At 47.1% G+C, this 16874-nt stretch overlaps 1 protein-coding gene across 3 annotated transcripts; it reads left to right on the top strand.

The window, feature by feature from the left end:
• Positions 1-320: 320 nt before the first annotated feature.
• Positions 321-13322, top strand: Alox15b (arachidonate 15-lipoxygenase type B). 3 transcript variants are annotated; one of them, XM_021178204.1, is made up of 14 exons: positions 321-467; positions 555-777; positions 1026-1107; positions 6632-6754; positions 8471-8574; positions 9620-9792; positions 10334-10480; positions 10588-10791; positions 11596-11682; positions 11799-11968; positions 12139-12260; positions 12360-12460; positions 12543-12713; positions 13143-13322. In XM_021178204.1, the coding sequence occupies exons 1-14, from the start codon at positions 321-323 to the stop codon at positions 13320-13322; spliced, it is 2034 nt and encodes a 677-aa protein (XP_021033863.1). The 3 variants fall into 3 exon arrangements, with proteins under 3 accessions (XP_021033863.1, XP_021033864.1, XP_021033865.1); XM_021178205.1 differs by lacking the exon at positions 11596-11682; XM_021178206.1 differs by lacking the exons at positions 11596-11682; positions 12139-12260 and having other exon boundaries at positions 11799-11958; positions 12363-12460.
• Positions 13323-16874: the final 3552 nt, after the last annotated feature.

Genomic DNA, 16874 nt, shown 5'->3' with positions numbered 1-16874 from the left:
CATTTAAAGCTTAGACAGCATGTAAATAAATTTTATACTTGTACCCCACACCCCAGTTGGGTCTGGAACTCACCCTGTGGACTTCAGTCCACTTCCTGTCTCAGCGCCACCCATTGTGACTCCAGGTTTCAGTGTATCAACCTACCTACTCCTTGTCCTAAATTCTAAGGCTCTTCCTGAAGCAAGGAAGCTGAACGGGGAATTCAGTGGGTAGCGAACACATTTCCCCTTAACCTGGCCTGATGGGCGGGGCATCGCTGAGGTTAAATCACCCTGCCAGGTAGTCCAGCTTGCAGTAGAGAGCTAAACTGGTCAGGAGGATGGCGAAATGCAGGGTGAGAGTATCCACGGGGGAAGCCTGTGGGGCTGGCACATGGGACAAAGTGTCTGTCAGCATCCTGGGAACCCACGGAGAGAGCCCCTTAGTACCTCTGGACCATCTGGGCAAGGAGTTCAGCGCCGGTGCTGTGAGTTTGGGGGGAGCAGGCAATGGCGACTGTGGAGGAAGGCAGCCCAGGGAGACCAGCCTCAGCATACTAAACAACCCCTCCTAGGAAGAAGACTTCGAGGTGACACTTCCCCAAGACGTTGGCACTGTGCTGATGCTGCGAGTCCACAAAGCACCCCCGGAAGCGTCCCTCCCGCTTATGTCTTTCCGTTCTGATGCCTGGTTCTGCCGCTGGTTCGAGCTGGAGTGGCTACCTGGGGCTGCACTCCACTTCCCCTGTTATCAGTGGCTGGAAGGGGCGGGGGAGCTGGTGCTGAGAGAGGGAGCAGGTGAGGGGGCTGGGGCTGCGGGAGGCGCACATCAGTGTATCGCAGGCTAGGCTTGGGGAGTGGAGACCAGGACACGGGGCAGAGGAGGAAGGAGGGGACTGGCAGAAGCAGGAGGTGGTGGCAGTCAGTTTGCAGTGGAAGAAGTGTACCCGGGGTGAGGGGACTGGTGGGTTGACAGCAGTAGGAGGGAGAACGTCTGAAGCCAGAGATCAAGAGAGGATCCTTTCCATCCACGCCCTCACCCGCAGCCAAGGTGTCCTGGCAAGACCATCACCCTACACTGCAGGATCAGCGCCAGAAGGAGCTTGAGTCCAGGCAGAAGATGTACAGGTGAGGAGGGAGATAGTGACCCCTGCAGGAGGACTCACTTATGTGATGGGAAGCAGCCAAATCAAGGACTAACCCCAGACACAGGAGTGTTGGCAATACTGGGCAACTGAGAGAAAAGCAGATTCGCAGGATCTCTGACTCTGAACATGTGATTGAGCAGAGAGACTGGCATCTTGCCAAGCCTTTCTGGTGACGCTGGCACCCATTAAAGGTTGAAACCCACTGTTCTAACAACCCTGTCCTGTGGCTTATGCCTTCTCCATCTCTCTCTGTAGTTGTTATTGCTTTCATTTCTCTTTTCTCTCACTGGTGAGGTTGTTGTTTCTCCCATAAATACAGGCAGAACTCCCAGCATTTAAGGGTGACCTTCAAACCCATTCCTAGACAGTACAGAAACTCTCAGACAGGGATGCTTTCCATCGTATCAGCTCAGCATAAAGAGTTAGAGCAGAGAGCTACCTACATACTGAAATTACAGTAGGTGGGAATTACAAAGGGGTAAAGTCAGCTACTGTACTCAGGTAGACATTTTCAAAATCGCCTGGTGCTCTTAATCTTGGTTGCTTTCCAAATCCTGAGCCCCCTGCTTTTGCCCTAGGTCTCTGGAAACTGAGCAAGCACAGGCTCATTTGGTTCCTGGTGATTTGACTTTTGTCATGAAAGCCAGGACACTAAATCTCACAGCGGCAAACAGGGGAGAGGGGCAGATGTTGAAATCTACATCCTCCATGATGCAGGGCCAGTTTAGATCCTAACAAAAAGAGTTGGGAGGTCTTGGGTAAATCACTTACTCTCTTTGATTGATGTTTTTTTCTTCTAGTTGTTTGTTTGTTCTTTAGAGAGGAAAGAGTTTATTTCGTCTTATATCTTAGAGAACATTATACTTGGTATTCAGGACAGGAAATCAAACATGAACTTGGAGGCAGGCACTGAAGAAGAGGTCATGAAGGATAGAATTACTATCTTGTGCAGACTGATTTCTTATTCCAGCTGCTCAGGGATGGCACTTGCGATGTAAATCATCAGTCAAGAAAACACTCAATGGTCTTTTGTCTATTAGTCAATCTGATGGAGACATTTTCTCAACTGAAGTGTCCTTTTTCAGTTTGACTCCTGTTAGACTATATTTGATTTAAAAAAAAAAACAAAAACAAAAACAAAGCAAAAGCAAAAGAAAGAAAGAAAGAAGAAAAAAGGAAGGAAAGAGGGAGGGAGGAAGGAAGGAAGGAAAGAGGGAGGGAGGGAGGAAGGAAGGAAGGAAGGAAGGAAGGAAGGAAGGAAGGAAGGAAGGAAGGAAGGAAGATCTTCTCAAAGAATCAGCTCCTGGTTTGTTGATTCTTTATGTAGCTCTTTTTGTTTCCCCTTGGTTGATTTCAGCCCTGAGTTTGGTTATTTCCTGCCGTCTACTCCTCTTGGGTGAATTTGCTTCTTTTTGTTCTAGAGCTTTCAGGTGTGTTGTTAAGCTGCTAGTGTATGCTGTCTCCAGTTTCTTTTTGGAGGCACTCAGAGCTATAAGTTTTTATCTTAACACTGCCTTCATTGTGTCCCATAAGTTTGGGTATGTTGTGCCTTCATTTTCATTAAATTCTAAAAAGTCTTTAATTTCTTCCTTGACCAAGTTATCATTGAGTAGGTAGGGCGTTGTTCATCTTTCATGTGTATGTGGGCTTTCCGTTGTTTTTGATGCTACTGAAGACCAACCTTAATCCGTGGTGATCTGTAAGGGTGCATGGGATTATTTCAATCTTCTTGTATCTGTTGAGACCTGTTTTGTGATCAATTATATGGTACATTTTGGAGAAGGTATCATAAGGTGCTGAGAAGAAGGTATATTCTTTTGCTTTAGGATGAAATGTTCTATAGATATCTGTTAAAACCATTTGGTCCATCACTTCTGTTAGTTTTACTGTGTCTCTGTTTAGTTTCTGTTCCCATGATCTATCCTTTGATGAGAGTGGGATGTTGAAGTCTCCCACTATTATTGTGTGAGGTGCAATGTGTGCTTTGAGCTTTACTAAAGTTTCTTTTATGAATGTGGGTGCCCTGGCATTTGGAACATAGATGTTCAGAATTGAGAGTTCATCTTGGTAGATTTTTTCCTTTGATGAGTGTGAAGTGTCCTTCCTTATCTTTTTTGATAACTTTTGGTTGAAAGTTGATTTTATTTGATATTAGAATGGCGACTCTAACTGGTTTCTTGGGACCATTTGCTTAGAAAATTATTTTCCAGCCCTTTACTCTGAGGTAGTGTCTTTGACACTGAGGGGTGTTTCCTGTATGCAGCAAAATGTTGGGTCCTGTTTATGTATCCAGTCTATTAGTCTATGTCTATTTATTGGGGAATTGAGTCCATTGATGCTAAGAGATATTAAGGAATAGTGATTGTTGCTTCCTGTTATTTTTGTTGTTAGAGTTGGAATTTGTGTGTGTGGCTATCTTCTTTTAGGTTCGTTGAAAGAAGATTACTTTCTTGGTTTTTTCTGGGGTGTAGTTTCCCTGCTTGTGTTGGAGTTTTCCATCTATTATCCATTGTAGGGCTGGGTTTATGAAAAGATATTGTGTAAATTTGGTTTTGTTATGGAATATCTTGTTTTCTCCATCTATGGTAATTGAGAGTTTGCTAGCATTTGTGTTCTCTTAGGGTCTGTATAACATCTGTCCAGGATCTTCTAGCTTTCATAGTCTCTGGGGAGAAGTCTGGTGTAATTCTGATAGGTCTGCCTTTATATGTTACTTGACCTTTTTCCCCTACTGCTTTCAATATTTTTTCTTTGTTTTGTGCATTTAGTGTTTTGACTATTATGTGACAGCACGAATTTCTTCTCTGGTCCAGTCTATTAGGAGTTCTGTATGTTTCTTGTATGTTTATGGGCATCTCATTCTTTAAGTTAGGGAAGTTTTCTTCTATAATTTTGTTGAAGATATTTACTGGCCCTTTAAGTTGAGAATCTTCATTCTCTTCTACTCTTCTATACCTATTATCCTTAGGTTTGGTCTTCTCATTGTGTCCTCCGTTTCCTGGATGTTTTGGGTTAGGAGCTTTTTGTATTTTGTATTTTCTTTGACTGTTGTGTCAATGTTTTCTATGGTATCTTTTGCACCTGAGATTCTCTATCTCTTGTATTCTGTTGGTGATGCTTGCATCTATGACTCCTAATATCTTTTCTGGGTTTTCTGTCTCCAGGGTTGTCTCCCTTTGTGATTTCTTTATTGATTCTATTTCAATTTTTAGATCCTGAATGGTTTTGTTCAATTCCTTCACCCGTTTGGTTGGGTTTTCTTGTAATTCTTTAAAGGATTTTTTTTTGTGTGTTTCCTCTTTACAGGTTTCTACTTGTGTTCGCCTGTATTTATTTCTTTAAGGAAGTTATTTATCTCCTTCTTAAAGTCCTCTATCATCATCATGAGCTGTGACTTTAATTCACTCTTGCTTTTCTGGTGTGTTGGAGTATACAGGGCTCCTCCCTGTGGTGGGAGAACTGGGTTCTGATTATGCCAGATACTCTTGGTTTCTGTTGCTTTTCTTCTTGCCCTTGCCTCTCACCCTCTGGTTATCTCTGGTATTAGCTAGTCTTGCTGTCTCTAACTGTGGCTTGTCCCTCCTGCAAGCCCGAGTGTCAGTACTCCTGGGAGACTAGTTCTCTCCAGGATGATTTTAGGTATGGAGAGCTGTGGCACAGGATCAGCTCCAGGGAGCAGACAGAAACCTGAAGGAGCCTGTCCCCAGCTGTTCCTTGGTTCCTGTGTCTGGAGCCTGTCCCCGGCTGTTCCTTGGTTCCTGTGTCCCGATGATTCTGAGTAGTTCCTCTTGGGCCAAGAATTTGAGCAGAAGTGTTGGTATTACATAAATAAAAGCACTCAACAACATGAAATCTAAGCCCTGCCTAAATGTGTGCTGTTAGCATTGCTCCCCATCTGTTCTCAGTGTGGACCCTCAGCACTTACAATTGAAGTAAGGTTTCAAACCCTAGCATTAGCATCTTCTGGGTGCCAGTCAGGGAAGGCAAGCACTCAGGCCCACCTCATACCTACCAAGTGAGAATCTCCATTTTACCAAGAGTCCCCACATGAAGCCAGTTCTGCGTTGCTTGAGACAAAGAGTTTGGCCACCACCTGGTGGCAGGACACTTTAATTGCAACCTGCCCTTTGACATCAAAATCTCAAATCTAAAACATTTTTCATTATTGTTTGTTGAATACTGGTTATTGAACCTAAGTCTTTTGCATTCTGAGCAAACACACATTACTAATTTATATCCCTGGCCATCTTAATATTTTTTATTTATTTATTTATTTATTTATTTATTTATTTATTTATTTATTTATTTTTAAAGTGTGTGCTGGGCAGTGTTGTGCATGCCTTTAATCCCCAACCCTCAGGAGGAAGAAGCAGACTGAGCTCTGATTTTGAGAATAGCCTGATCTACTGAGCCAGTTCCAGGATAGCCAGAGCTACACAGAGAAACCCTGTCTCAAAAATAAAAAAAAAACAGAAAAAGAAAAATGCCCTGTAATTAATTTTTTTTTTTTACATTGTATGTGTGTATGCACAAAACCAATCATATGCATGTGGAGGTCAAACACGTTAGGCTTAACAAGGGCAGGAACTTTTTATCCAGCCGTGCTTGCTCCTGCCATATTTATTTCATATATGTGGGTACACTGTCACTGTCTTCAGACACACCAGAAGACTGTATTGGTTGCCCATTACAGATGGTTGTGAGCCATGCCCATTACATGTGGTTGCTGGGAATTGAACTCAGGATCTCTGGAAGAGTAGTCGGCGCTCTTAACCGCTGAGCCATCTTTTCAGGCTGTGCAGTAATTTTTTAATGTTTAATTTTTACTTTTTTAGATTTTTTTAAAAGTTTATTTTATACATGAGAGCTCTTTCTGCATGTGCACCTGAAGGCCAGAAGAGGAAGTCAGATCTCATTACAGATGGTTGTGAGCCACCATATGGCTGCTGGGAATCCAACTCATGACCTCTGGAAGAGCAGTCAGTGCTCTTAACCGCTGAGCCATCTCTCTAGCCCCTTAGTTTTAGTTTTTTTATGCTGGAGATTGAACCTAGGGCCTTGTGCATCTTAGGTAGATGCTCTACTGTGAGCCATATTCCCAGTCTTTTAAAATTTGTTTTGGTTAGAGAAAGGGTCTCACTACATTGGCCTCAACTCTAAAAGACTAATTTTTAAATGACCCCAAACCAAATGTTAAGCTTCTTCCTAGGTCACGGGCCCAACATCTACACACTATAATCCAGACACTTAAGAGACCCCAGGGCTCCAACCTCACATTCCTCCTGTTGACCCAAGTTAGGTCATGTGCTCAGAAGTCTCCCTGTGGGGACATGTAGCTTCTATCCAACCTAGTGAGCATAGGAGAAGGGGGGGTCTCAGGAGAGCCCCTCCTGGCAGAAGGGGGCTAGCTGTGGCCAGGGTCCCCTGGGGCAGGGATTCTTCTCTCTCTGTGCAAGGGCTCCTGAGGCTGCTGCTGATCATTCACCTGTCTGTCCCACTTCTAGCTGGAAGACTTACATTGAAGGTTGGCCTCGCTGCCTTGACCATGAGACTGCAAAAGACTTGGACCTCAACATCAAGTACTCTGCGATGAAGAATGCCAAATTCTTCTTTAAAGCCTACTCCGCGTGAGTGTCTTAGTCGGGGTTTCTATTCCCGCACAAACCATCAGGACCAAGAAGCAAGTTGGGGAGGAAAGGGTTCAGCTTCCACACTGCTGTTCATCGTCAAAGGAAGTCAGGACTGGAACTCAAGCAGGTCAGGACACCTTGACACACAAACACATCACTAGAAATCCTCAACCCTTACTTTCTTATTCATCCCCACAATCTAAATAACTTTAAAAGTCCCACAGGCTTTACATATTAAAATTTCAATCCCTTTAAAATATCCAATATTGCTGGGTGGTGGTGACACACGCCTTTAATCCCAGCACTCGGGAGGCAGAGGCAGGCAGATTTCTGAGTTCGAGGCCAGCCTGGTGAGTTCCAGGACAGCCAGGGCTACACAGAGAAACCCTGTCTCGAAAAACAAAAAAAACAAAAAAACAAAAAAAAAAAATCCAATATCTTTTAAAATTCAAAGTCCTTTTACAATTCAAAGTCTCTTAACTGTGGGTTCCACTAAAATACTTTCTACCTTCAAGAGGGGAAAAATATCAGGGCACAGTCACAATCAACAGCAAAATCAAACTCTAACTGTCCAATGTCTAGGAACCACTCACGATCTTCTGGGTTCCTCCAAGGGCTTGGGTTACTTCTCCAGCCCTGCCCTTTGTAGCACACACCTTGTCTTCAAGACTCCAGCAGCCTGCTCTCCACTGCTGCCACTGTTCGTGGTGGTCATCTCATGGTGCTGGCATCTCCAAAACACTGCTGTCTTCCACTGCAACTAGGCTTCACCAATATCATCTCATAGGCTCTCTTCATGATGCCAAGCCTTAACTCCTTTGCCTGACCCCTTCAGTCCTGGGCCAAGGGCCTTCCATGGCCTCTCATAGTGCCAAGCCTCAGCCACTCTTCATGACCCCTTCCTGCCTTTAAAACCAGTACCACCTGGGTGACTCTTACACATTACCAAGTCCAGCCGCAGCACAAGGCACAACCTTTGCTATCTCTGTGTTCTCAGAAAACACTTCCCACATGATTTCACCTCACTGATACTGGTCTCTTCTTAATCACCACTAATTTCTTAGCTCCAGCTAACCAGAATCAATAGTCCCAGAAATACAGAGGTTTAGATTTTGTAGTTCTAGTATCTTGTTAATCACAGCTGATTCTTCAGCTCCAGCTCACCAAAACCACAAAATCAACACAATCAAATAGCAACAGCCCTGATAAGAGTCTTTAATCTTCCCTCTGATCTAACAAGCCAGGCCTCCATCTTCTGCACTGTTCTCAACATTATCTTCCAAGTTCCTACAGAACATCCCACAAAGCTATTAACATCTCAATGGCTCTTCTGGCTCAAAGTTCCAAAGTCCTTCCACAGTCCTCCCCAAAACATGGTCAGGTTGACACAGGAATACCCCATTCCCCGTACCAATTTGTCCTAGTCAGGTTTCCTATCCCTGCACAAACATCATGACCAAGAAGCAAGTTGGGGAGCAAAGGGCTTACTTGGCTTACACAGTGAAGATGCCTCCCTGTCCATTGCCCACAGTCCTACATTCTCTCTTCTCCTCAGTTCCTTACCTTACTTACATGGTTCACTCAGCCCTGCCCAAGGCATAGTGTCCTATCCTTCAGGACAGTGGCTATCTTAGGGCATGTACTATCTCAGGCAGACAGAGGAGGGTCTCCTGGGGCCTAGGACCTTATCCCACACCTCCCATCTTCCATCAGGTATACGGAGCTGAAAGTCAAAGGGCTCCTGGACCGCACAGGACTCTGGAGGAGTCTGAGGGAGATGAGAAGGCTATTTAACTTCCGCAAGGCTCCAGCAGCAGGTGAGCTACTGGGGCCAGCATCCTAACCTCTCTGGGATATCAGTCCCTATCTCTGCCAGGAAGCACGAACAATTAATTAACTAATTTAACTATGAGCAACAATTCACCTTGTGACTTTAGCTGGGCTCCATGCCCTTCCTCCTAGACCTTAAATTGTCCCATAGACACGAAAGAGGTGGTAGGCAGAGGGGACCCTTGACCTAATCCAACAGTTAAACTATGGTTGGGGCTGTGTACAGAGGCCTCACAGTGAAGTCAGGCTGTGGTTTTTCATAAGACTCAAAGTCACATCATTCCATCATTACTGTTCCTTGGCTTGTTGGCTTCAGAATTAGGTGACAGGGGGACCCGCCCTAGTTTTCAGGGTGTCCCAGGAAGTTCTAATGGGGAGGGGGAGAGTTTAGTGGGCATTTACACTGAAGATGAGGTATGGGGCAGAGAGTCCTTTAAGGACTGAGAACAGAAAAGATGAAGGTCCTAAAGACAGAAGAATAGGGGTTTCCTGAGCACGATGCTAGGGACTAGCAACCTGCTGCGAATGATTCTACTGAATGTGCTCCAGGCCATGGGGTGGAGCCAGAGGGCCAGCAGGATGATCATCCTGCCATGGGCTATCAGCTGAGGACAGAGTTTGGTGGCCTCATCAAGGCCGTGGCTGTGTAGGGATGAAGTGGACAGATGGGCAGAGACACCAAGGATGGAGAGTTCCTGGCTCTCAGTGCGGGGAGAAGGAAGTTGCTGCCTAGGGAGATTCTAGGTTCTGCCATGTACAACTCGCCATGTCCTGGGATGCCAAGAGGGCTGTGGAGGCTGTGGTGGAGAAGAGTCACAGTTATCCTGCATTTGAGGCTAGTGAGCCTCACAAGCTGGTTTCAGCTAGACAGTGTGTATGATGATAGGTTGAGATTAAGGAATAGGCAGTAACCAAATCCAGGTCAGAAATGAATAGGTACCCAGAAGGGTCAAAAGAGACCTGTAGGAGCCTTGGTGACTGGTTCCCCTCTGCCCCCTCCTCCCTTCCCCCCTCCCTCTCCCCCTCCTGCAGAGTATGTGTTTGCACACTGGCAGGAAGATGCCTTCTTCGCCTCCCAGTTCCTAAATGGCATCAACCCGGTCCTGATTCGCCGCTGTCACAATCTCCCAAACAACTTCCCGGTCACTGATGAAATGGTGGCCCCAGTGCTGGGCCCTGGGACCAGTCTGCAAGCTGAGTTGGAGGTGGGTGGGGCCCAGACTGCAAGCTCTGCAAACCCTATTAGTTTCTCCAAGCTCATCCCCCACTGGAGACAGAGGGACCAACTCTGCCTTGCATGCCAAGAGCCAGCTCTAAAAATGGACTCCCTGGGTAACCCTGGGTCTTCTTCTCTTCTCTTCTCTTCTCTTCTCTTCTCTTCTCTTCTCTTCTCTTCTCTTCTCTTCTCTTCTCTTCTCTTCTCTTCTCTTCTCTTCTCTTCTNCTCTCCTCTCCTCTCCTCTCCTCTCCTCTCCTCTCCTCTTCTTTAAAGATTTATTTATTTATGCATATGAGTAAACCTCCATTGCTTGCTTCAGACACACCAGAAGAGGGCACCAGACCCCATTACAGAGGGTTATGAGCCACCATGTGGTTTGCTGGGAATTGAACACAGGACCTCTGGAAGAGCAGTCAGTGCCCTTAACCACTGAGCCATCTCTCCAGCCCCAACCTTGGACCTTCTCCCTGCTCCCTGCCACCTGCTTTAGGAAACCAGTTGCACTCAGGGCTCCCTGTTCTCCTGCAGAAGGGCTCCCTGTTCTTGGTGGATCATGGCATTCTTTCTGGAGTCCACACCAACATCCTCAATGGAAAGCCTCAGTTCTCTGCAGCCCCGATGACCCTGTTACACCAGAGCTCAGGGTCCGGACCCCTGCTTCCCATTGCCATCCAGGTCTGTAAAAAGGCAGGGGACAAGGGCAATGGCAGAGTACAGAGGGTCCCACTGAGTGGGTGACAGACACTGACACTGCCTGCCTCTCTGCTGCTCTGGCCCACCAGCTCAAACAGACTCCTGGGCCAGACAACCCCATCTTCCTGCCCAGCGATGACACGTGGGACTGGTTGCTGGCCAAGACCTGGGTGCGCAATTCTGAGTTTTACATCCATGAGGCTATCACACATCTGCTGCATGCCCATCTGATTCCAGAAGTCTTTGCCTTGGCCACATTGCGTCAGCTGCCCAGGTGTCACCCTCTCTTCAAGGTCAGTGGCTCAACAAGTTGGCCCAAGCCAGACATGGTGGCACACACCTTTAATCCCTGCACTTGGAGGGCTGAGGCAGGAGGATCACAATGACTTCGGGACCTACCTGGTCTACATAGCACAGTTCCAGGAAATCCAGGACTACTACACAGAGACCCTTTCTCTAAACACACAAGGTGGTGTAGCCTGCAGCCAATCCCATAGATTCCTTGGATTATGTTGTATCTTCTGGTTCATCTTCCAAGTGGCCTTCCCTCAGTTGGCCTTATCGTCCCAGGCTTGGATGCAGGGCTCCCATTCTGATGGAAGAACATAGGGTAAGGCCATATCCAGGGCCTAAGAGAATGTCTAAGCATTCCCTGGGAGGGGAAGCCCTGTCTTCTCATGTGCACTTGGTGAGGGAAACACATGCATCCAGTGAGGCCCTAGGCCTGTTCTATGCTCTCCACTCTGATTCTTCTGACTGTGACTCCCAGCACCTGCTTCTCTGAGTGCACTGTGAGGAACAGCACCACAGGGCCAGGCCCCAGCCCTGCTTTCCATGGCTCTCTGCCTGCCAGAGGGATTAGGACATCTTAGGAAGTTCCCAAGGTTCTCATTGACAAACTGATCTGGTGTCAGAGGGAAGAAAAGGCCCGCTGGAAAGCCTTAGACAAGATGCTATGGGGCCTCCCTAACCTTCTTCACTGGTCAGGGAACGCTGTCACAAACTGCACAGTGTCCTCGCTGACTCTCTGTGTGACTCACAGGGAGTTTGGTTTGGGGGAACAGGTTTGAGCTCCCCATTTTGCCATCTCCTTCCAGCTATTGATCCCTCACATTCGGTACACACTGCACATCAACACGCTTGCCCGGGAGCAGCTCGTTGCCCCTGGGAAGTTGATAGACAAGGTAGGAGCTGCCTTTGGAGGGATGGGAAGAAGACGGAGATCTGGGGTGGGCATGGCCCCTGTTACCCTAGTATCTCTGCTGCCCCTGCTTTTGAAGCTAGGCGTTCTCTCCCTCAGTCCACAGGCCTTGGCACTGAGGGATTCTCTGACCTGATAAAGAGAAACATGGAACAGCTGAACTACTCTGTCCTGTGTCTCCCTGAAGATATCCGAGCCCGAGGTGTGGAAGACATCCCAGGCTACTATTACAGAGATGATGGGATGCAGATCTGGGGGGCAATAAAGAGGTGAGGGAACCATCCCCAGGAAGCCACATGGGCAGAAAGCCTAGGCAGGAGATGGGGTGCACTGGAAAGGTTCCCACCAAGGAGGCCTTGTGTGGGTTGCCCTGGACTACAGTGCTTCTCAGAGAGGAGCAGGTTTGGAGTCAGGGATTGAATCCAGTTATTCCTTGCAGCTTTGTCTCTGAGATAGTCAGCATCTACTACCCAAGTGACACATCCGTCCAAGATGACCAAGAGCTCCAGGCCTGGGTGAGGGAGATCTTCTCTGAGGGTTTCCTCGGCCGAGAAAGCTCAGGTACAGGAAACTTAGCCCTTGGGCACGGCACCACCCCAGCCTCTCTGTGAGGTCCTCAGTTCCCCAGGATGCCTGGCCTCAGCCCAGCTCTTCCCACAGGTATGCCCTCCTTGTTGGATACCCAGGAAGCCCTGGTCCAGTATATCACCATGGTGATATTCACCTGCTCAGCCAAGCATGCAGCTGTCAGTTTAGGCCAGGTAAGGAAAGGTCAGGCCAGGCCTACAGGCATTACAGTGGAGGGCCAGGGTCTTGGTCTCATTTTATCTTCTCTGCCTTCAGTTCGACTCTTGTGTTTGGATGCCCAATCTGCCACCTACCATGCAGCTACCACCACCTACTTCCAAAGGCCAGGCCCGGCCTGAGAGTTTCATAGCCACGCTCCCAGCAGTTAATTCGTCAAGTTATCACATCATTGCTCTCTGGCTGCTAAGTGCGGAACCTGGGGACCAAGTAAGTAAGGAGCTAGGAGTCAGGCCAGGCTAGGCTGGATAGGAATGGATCTATTGTTTGCAAACTCAACCCAAACTCAACCCTGACTCACCGCCCCCCCCCCACACACACACATACACACCTGACTAAATTTTCCTAATGACCTTAGCTCTTAACACATGACTCTCAACACCCTTCATGTGAGGATCAAGTGTCCAACTCACTTTCTTCAATGATGGTAACATGGGACTAAATGCTCCTTTAAATCTTCAAGTTAAACAGTCTAACTGCTTACAGATCACTGTCATTTAGGAAAAGACTTAGGGCAAAGACAGGGTGAGGCTCAACCAAGGAGCCCAGGCACTCACTGTGGGCAGAGCCAGCCATGGTGGGTCACAGCTGCTCAGAAGACGGTGACCTCAGCAGCTCAACCTTGTGATTGGTCCCCAGAGGCCCCTGGGCCACTATCCAGATGAACACTTCACAGAGGATGCCCCCCGGCGAAGCGTGGCTGCCTTCCAGAGAAAGCTGATCCAGATCTCCGAGGGCATCAGGGAGAGGAACCGAGGCCTGGCACTGCCCTACACCTACCTGGATCCTCCCCTCATTGAGAACAGTGTCTCCATCTAACATCTTAGAGAAGACAGTCCTGTGTGACATATAGAACTCTTTTTTTTTTTTTTTTGGTTTTTTTCGAGACAGGGTTTCTCTGTGTAGCCCTGGCTGTCCTGGCACTCACTTTGTAGACCAGGCTGGCCTCGAACTCAGAAATCCTCCTGCCTCTGCCTCCCGAGTGCTGGGACTAAAGGCGTGCGCCACCACGCCCGGCCATATAGAACTCTTGACCATGCCTTTCCAGGCTAAGTCCCCGTATGTTTCTCCTGGACAACCAAGCCCCATCTTACACACACACACACACACACACACACACACACACACACACCTAATAAAATCAAAACAGAAAAACCTAAACTCCCACAGAAGGCAAGATCTCACACAGCAGAGAGCCATCCAAATGTTTGGAGACCCCGAGCTTCAGCTCTGATTAACGGCTTTGCTGGTTTGCTTTGCTTTCTATCCCATTAACCATGGACGGTAACAGAAGCGCAGAACCCTGGTTCACTGCACAAAGCCACTGAGATCTCACCCTCACCTGACACAAAGGCAGCTATCATACAGGCTTATCAGGAACACAGGAATTTGTCCAATCAAAGCCTACCCACTAGGTCCATCATGATCTACGACCTCACACTGACATGGTTTAGCTCTGAGAAGGGATTACTGGAGTCAGGCATGAAGAGAAGGACAGGACGAAGGCATGGCTCCGTGTAGAAGAACACATCTGCTCTTCCAGATGACCAGGGTAGCTCACAGCCATGTGTCATTCTAACTCCAGAGACCTCTAGTGGCCATGAAGACTCCAGGCATTCAGGGGAAATACCAGTAGACACCCAAGTTATACTTTTTAAGAGAGAGGAATGAGCTGGAGAGATGGCTCAGCGGTTAAGAGCACTGATTGCTCTTCCAGAAAGAGTTCAATTCCCAGCAACCACATGGTGGCTCACAACCATCTGTAATGGGATTCGATGCCCTCTTCTGGGCATAATAATAAATAAATCTTTAAAAAACAAAACAAGAGAGAGGGACATGCTACCATTTCTACCTCACCTCTTCTCAAAGCCACCCCTAAAGTGAATTGTGAACCAGGTCCCCTTTGCAGAGAGTTAGAAGATATTCTCAAACCTCTAATACCTTGCCATCTAAAATCCATCTTCATTCTAAAATTCCAATATTTTGTATACACTCTCCAGTTTGGTGGGTGAGGGGTTGTTTTTTGTTTTGTTTGGTTTGGTTGGGGTTTTGTTTTTGTTTTTGTTTTTCTCTGGCTCAGACTCCATGGATGTTCATTAATGTAACAATGAGTCCATTCCAAGTTGCTTTGGGTCTTCAATTTCATAAGATTTTTATGAAGCAATACTCAAAATGTAACATAAACACTTGGGCTAGATGGCCCAATGGTTAAGAACACTTGCTGCTCTTCCTGAGGACCCAGGTTCTATTGGTTCCCAAACCCATGTCAGTTATAGTCAATGTATAACTCCAGCTCCAAAGGATCAGAGGCCTTGGTACACAGAGTACTCCTGTAAATCCTGTAAACACACACACACAGAAATGTACATATGTTAATGACGGATGGATGGATGAATGGATGGATAGATAGACACACACACAAATGTACATATGTTAATGACAGATAGATGAATAGATGGATGGATAGATAGATAGATAGATAGATAGATAGATAGATAGAATATATATGAATCCAACCATTGAACCCAATAAACCCAAGCTTCAAAGGGGCAGTGTGACCAGGCTGTGGTGATCTATACCTCTAATCCCATCCCTTGTCAGGGAGAGGCAGGAGAGTCTCTGTGAGTTTGAGGCCAGCCCAGTGTACAGAGTGAGTTCCAGGGCAGAAACAGAAAAAACAAAACAAAACACAAAGCCTGCCTTAAAAACACCAAAAGATAGGAAGGAAGGAGGGGCTTTGAGGACTACCAGACAGTCCTTGAACGGTTGTTCATTTTTTCACTGATACTCCTGTGCCAAAGCATGAGGGAGAGTTCTGTGTCTCCTGTACTGTTTTAGTGTCTGTGGATGAGCGAGTCCTTTGGGTTGAGAGACCCCTAGTGGTTACGAGTGTGCACTGCTCCTCCGGAGGACCTGAGTTTGGTTCCCAGCATCCACATCACGTGGCTCACCACTGCCTGCCTAGCCCCAGGGGCATCGGATATCTCTGGCTTCCCCTAGGCACCTGCACCCACGTGCACATACCCACAGGCAGACACACACACCTGCCTGACTTCTTTCCTTCACTTACCTGCCTCAGTGTTTAAACTCCTTGAAGAGGGCTGTTTTCCTGCGTGCCAGGAACCCATGATGAGGTTGTGCCCACTAAGACTCATGAAGCCTTCCGGACATTTTCCAGCTGACCTTTTGGCTGAGTTAGGTTGGGGCCACATGACTGCATCTGGTCGATGGACTCTGAGAAGAAGTAACGCTGCTCACTTCCAAGATAAGCAGTTTGGAGCTGAGATGCCCCTTTCCACTGCAACTCTGAGGCTGCCTTGTGGGCATGCTGTGTGAACTCCAACCTCACTTCAGTCGCTGTAAGCTTGGGAGAACATGGCATCCCGTACAGCAGGAGCTCACAGTTAGCACTTGCCGAATGCAGGAATTAATATCCAAACAATTCCCAAAGCCCAGGCTTAATTTATTTATGTCTTCTCAACTAGACCATGACTTTCTTGAAGGCAGAAACTAAACTTTTTCATCTTTAGATGTCATATGCCCAGCCCTGGACCCAGGCATGAGAGACATTCAACCATTTTTTATGTTTTGAAAAAAAAATGGCTGAATGGATAGGTGGTAAAAGGCTCAGGTCTAGGGCACCGGGATAGATTGTCCCTCTAGATAAGGAGTTTATTAGAAGAATTCTTAATGGCTTGGATAGACAGACAGACAGACAACTACATGGTGAGGGTATGAGGAGAGTTCATAGACAGCATGGCAGAAACTTTAATGAGAGTTCGGGCTGTGAGTCACAGTGAGGGACCCTTTCATCAGGTCTCAGAAGGAAGGGGCAGGTTTTACACAGCCAGGCTGGCTGTGGTCCCTGGGGGAGTTGGGGGATTCCAGGCAGGAATGTACAACCCTAAGGAAACACAGGAAGTCAGGACACATCCCGTTGAGGTGTACTCATTAAAGAGTGGCAGAGCCAGTGTCTCACAACTGCCACCAACAGCCCCCGGATAGCCCAGAGGATCTGGCAGCCTGAGTTCTGTTGTTCTGAGATCTGGAGAAGTAAGAATGGCACTCGTCAGTCTCTGGGATCTGGACACCTGACGCTTTACTGATCCCTGGGCAGGCTCGTGCTAGGGGATTGCGTTTCCTCTCTATAGCAGCTGTCAGAAAGAGGCCGCAGGTGAGCATGGCCTCATCAGCCTGTTACTCAAACCTGACCTGGGTGCATGGATGAACTTATGAATTGGAGTACTATTGTTCCCCAATAATGAATTGATGTGTGTCATTCATATATATATATATATATATATATATATATACACATACATATATATGTATATCTAATATATGTGTGTGTGTATGTGTGCATGTATGTAT

Source organism: Mus caroli, chromosome 11, assembly GCF_900094665.2.
Source record: "Mus caroli chromosome 11, CAROLI_EIJ_v1.1, whole genome shotgun sequence".
Taxonomy (NCBI): domain Eukaryota; kingdom Metazoa; phylum Chordata; class Mammalia; order Rodentia; family Muridae; genus Mus; species Mus caroli.
Note: the sequence above shows the minus strand (reverse complement) of the source record. Positions and strands in the feature narration are given on the sequence as shown.

Coding starts and splice junctions, on each gene's coding strand:
- Alox15b (XM_021178204.1), top strand. CDS start 321: ATGGCGAAATGCAGGGTGAGAGTATCCACGGGGGAAGCCTGTGGGGCT. Junction 468..554: donor AGGAGTTCAGCGCCGGTGCT/GTGAGTTTGGGG, acceptor AACCCCTCCTAG/GAAGAAGACTTCGAGGTGAC. Junction 12,714..13,142: donor GTGCGGAACCTGGGGACCAA/GTAAGTAAGGAG, acceptor ATTGGTCCCCAG/AGGCCCCTGGGCCACTATCC.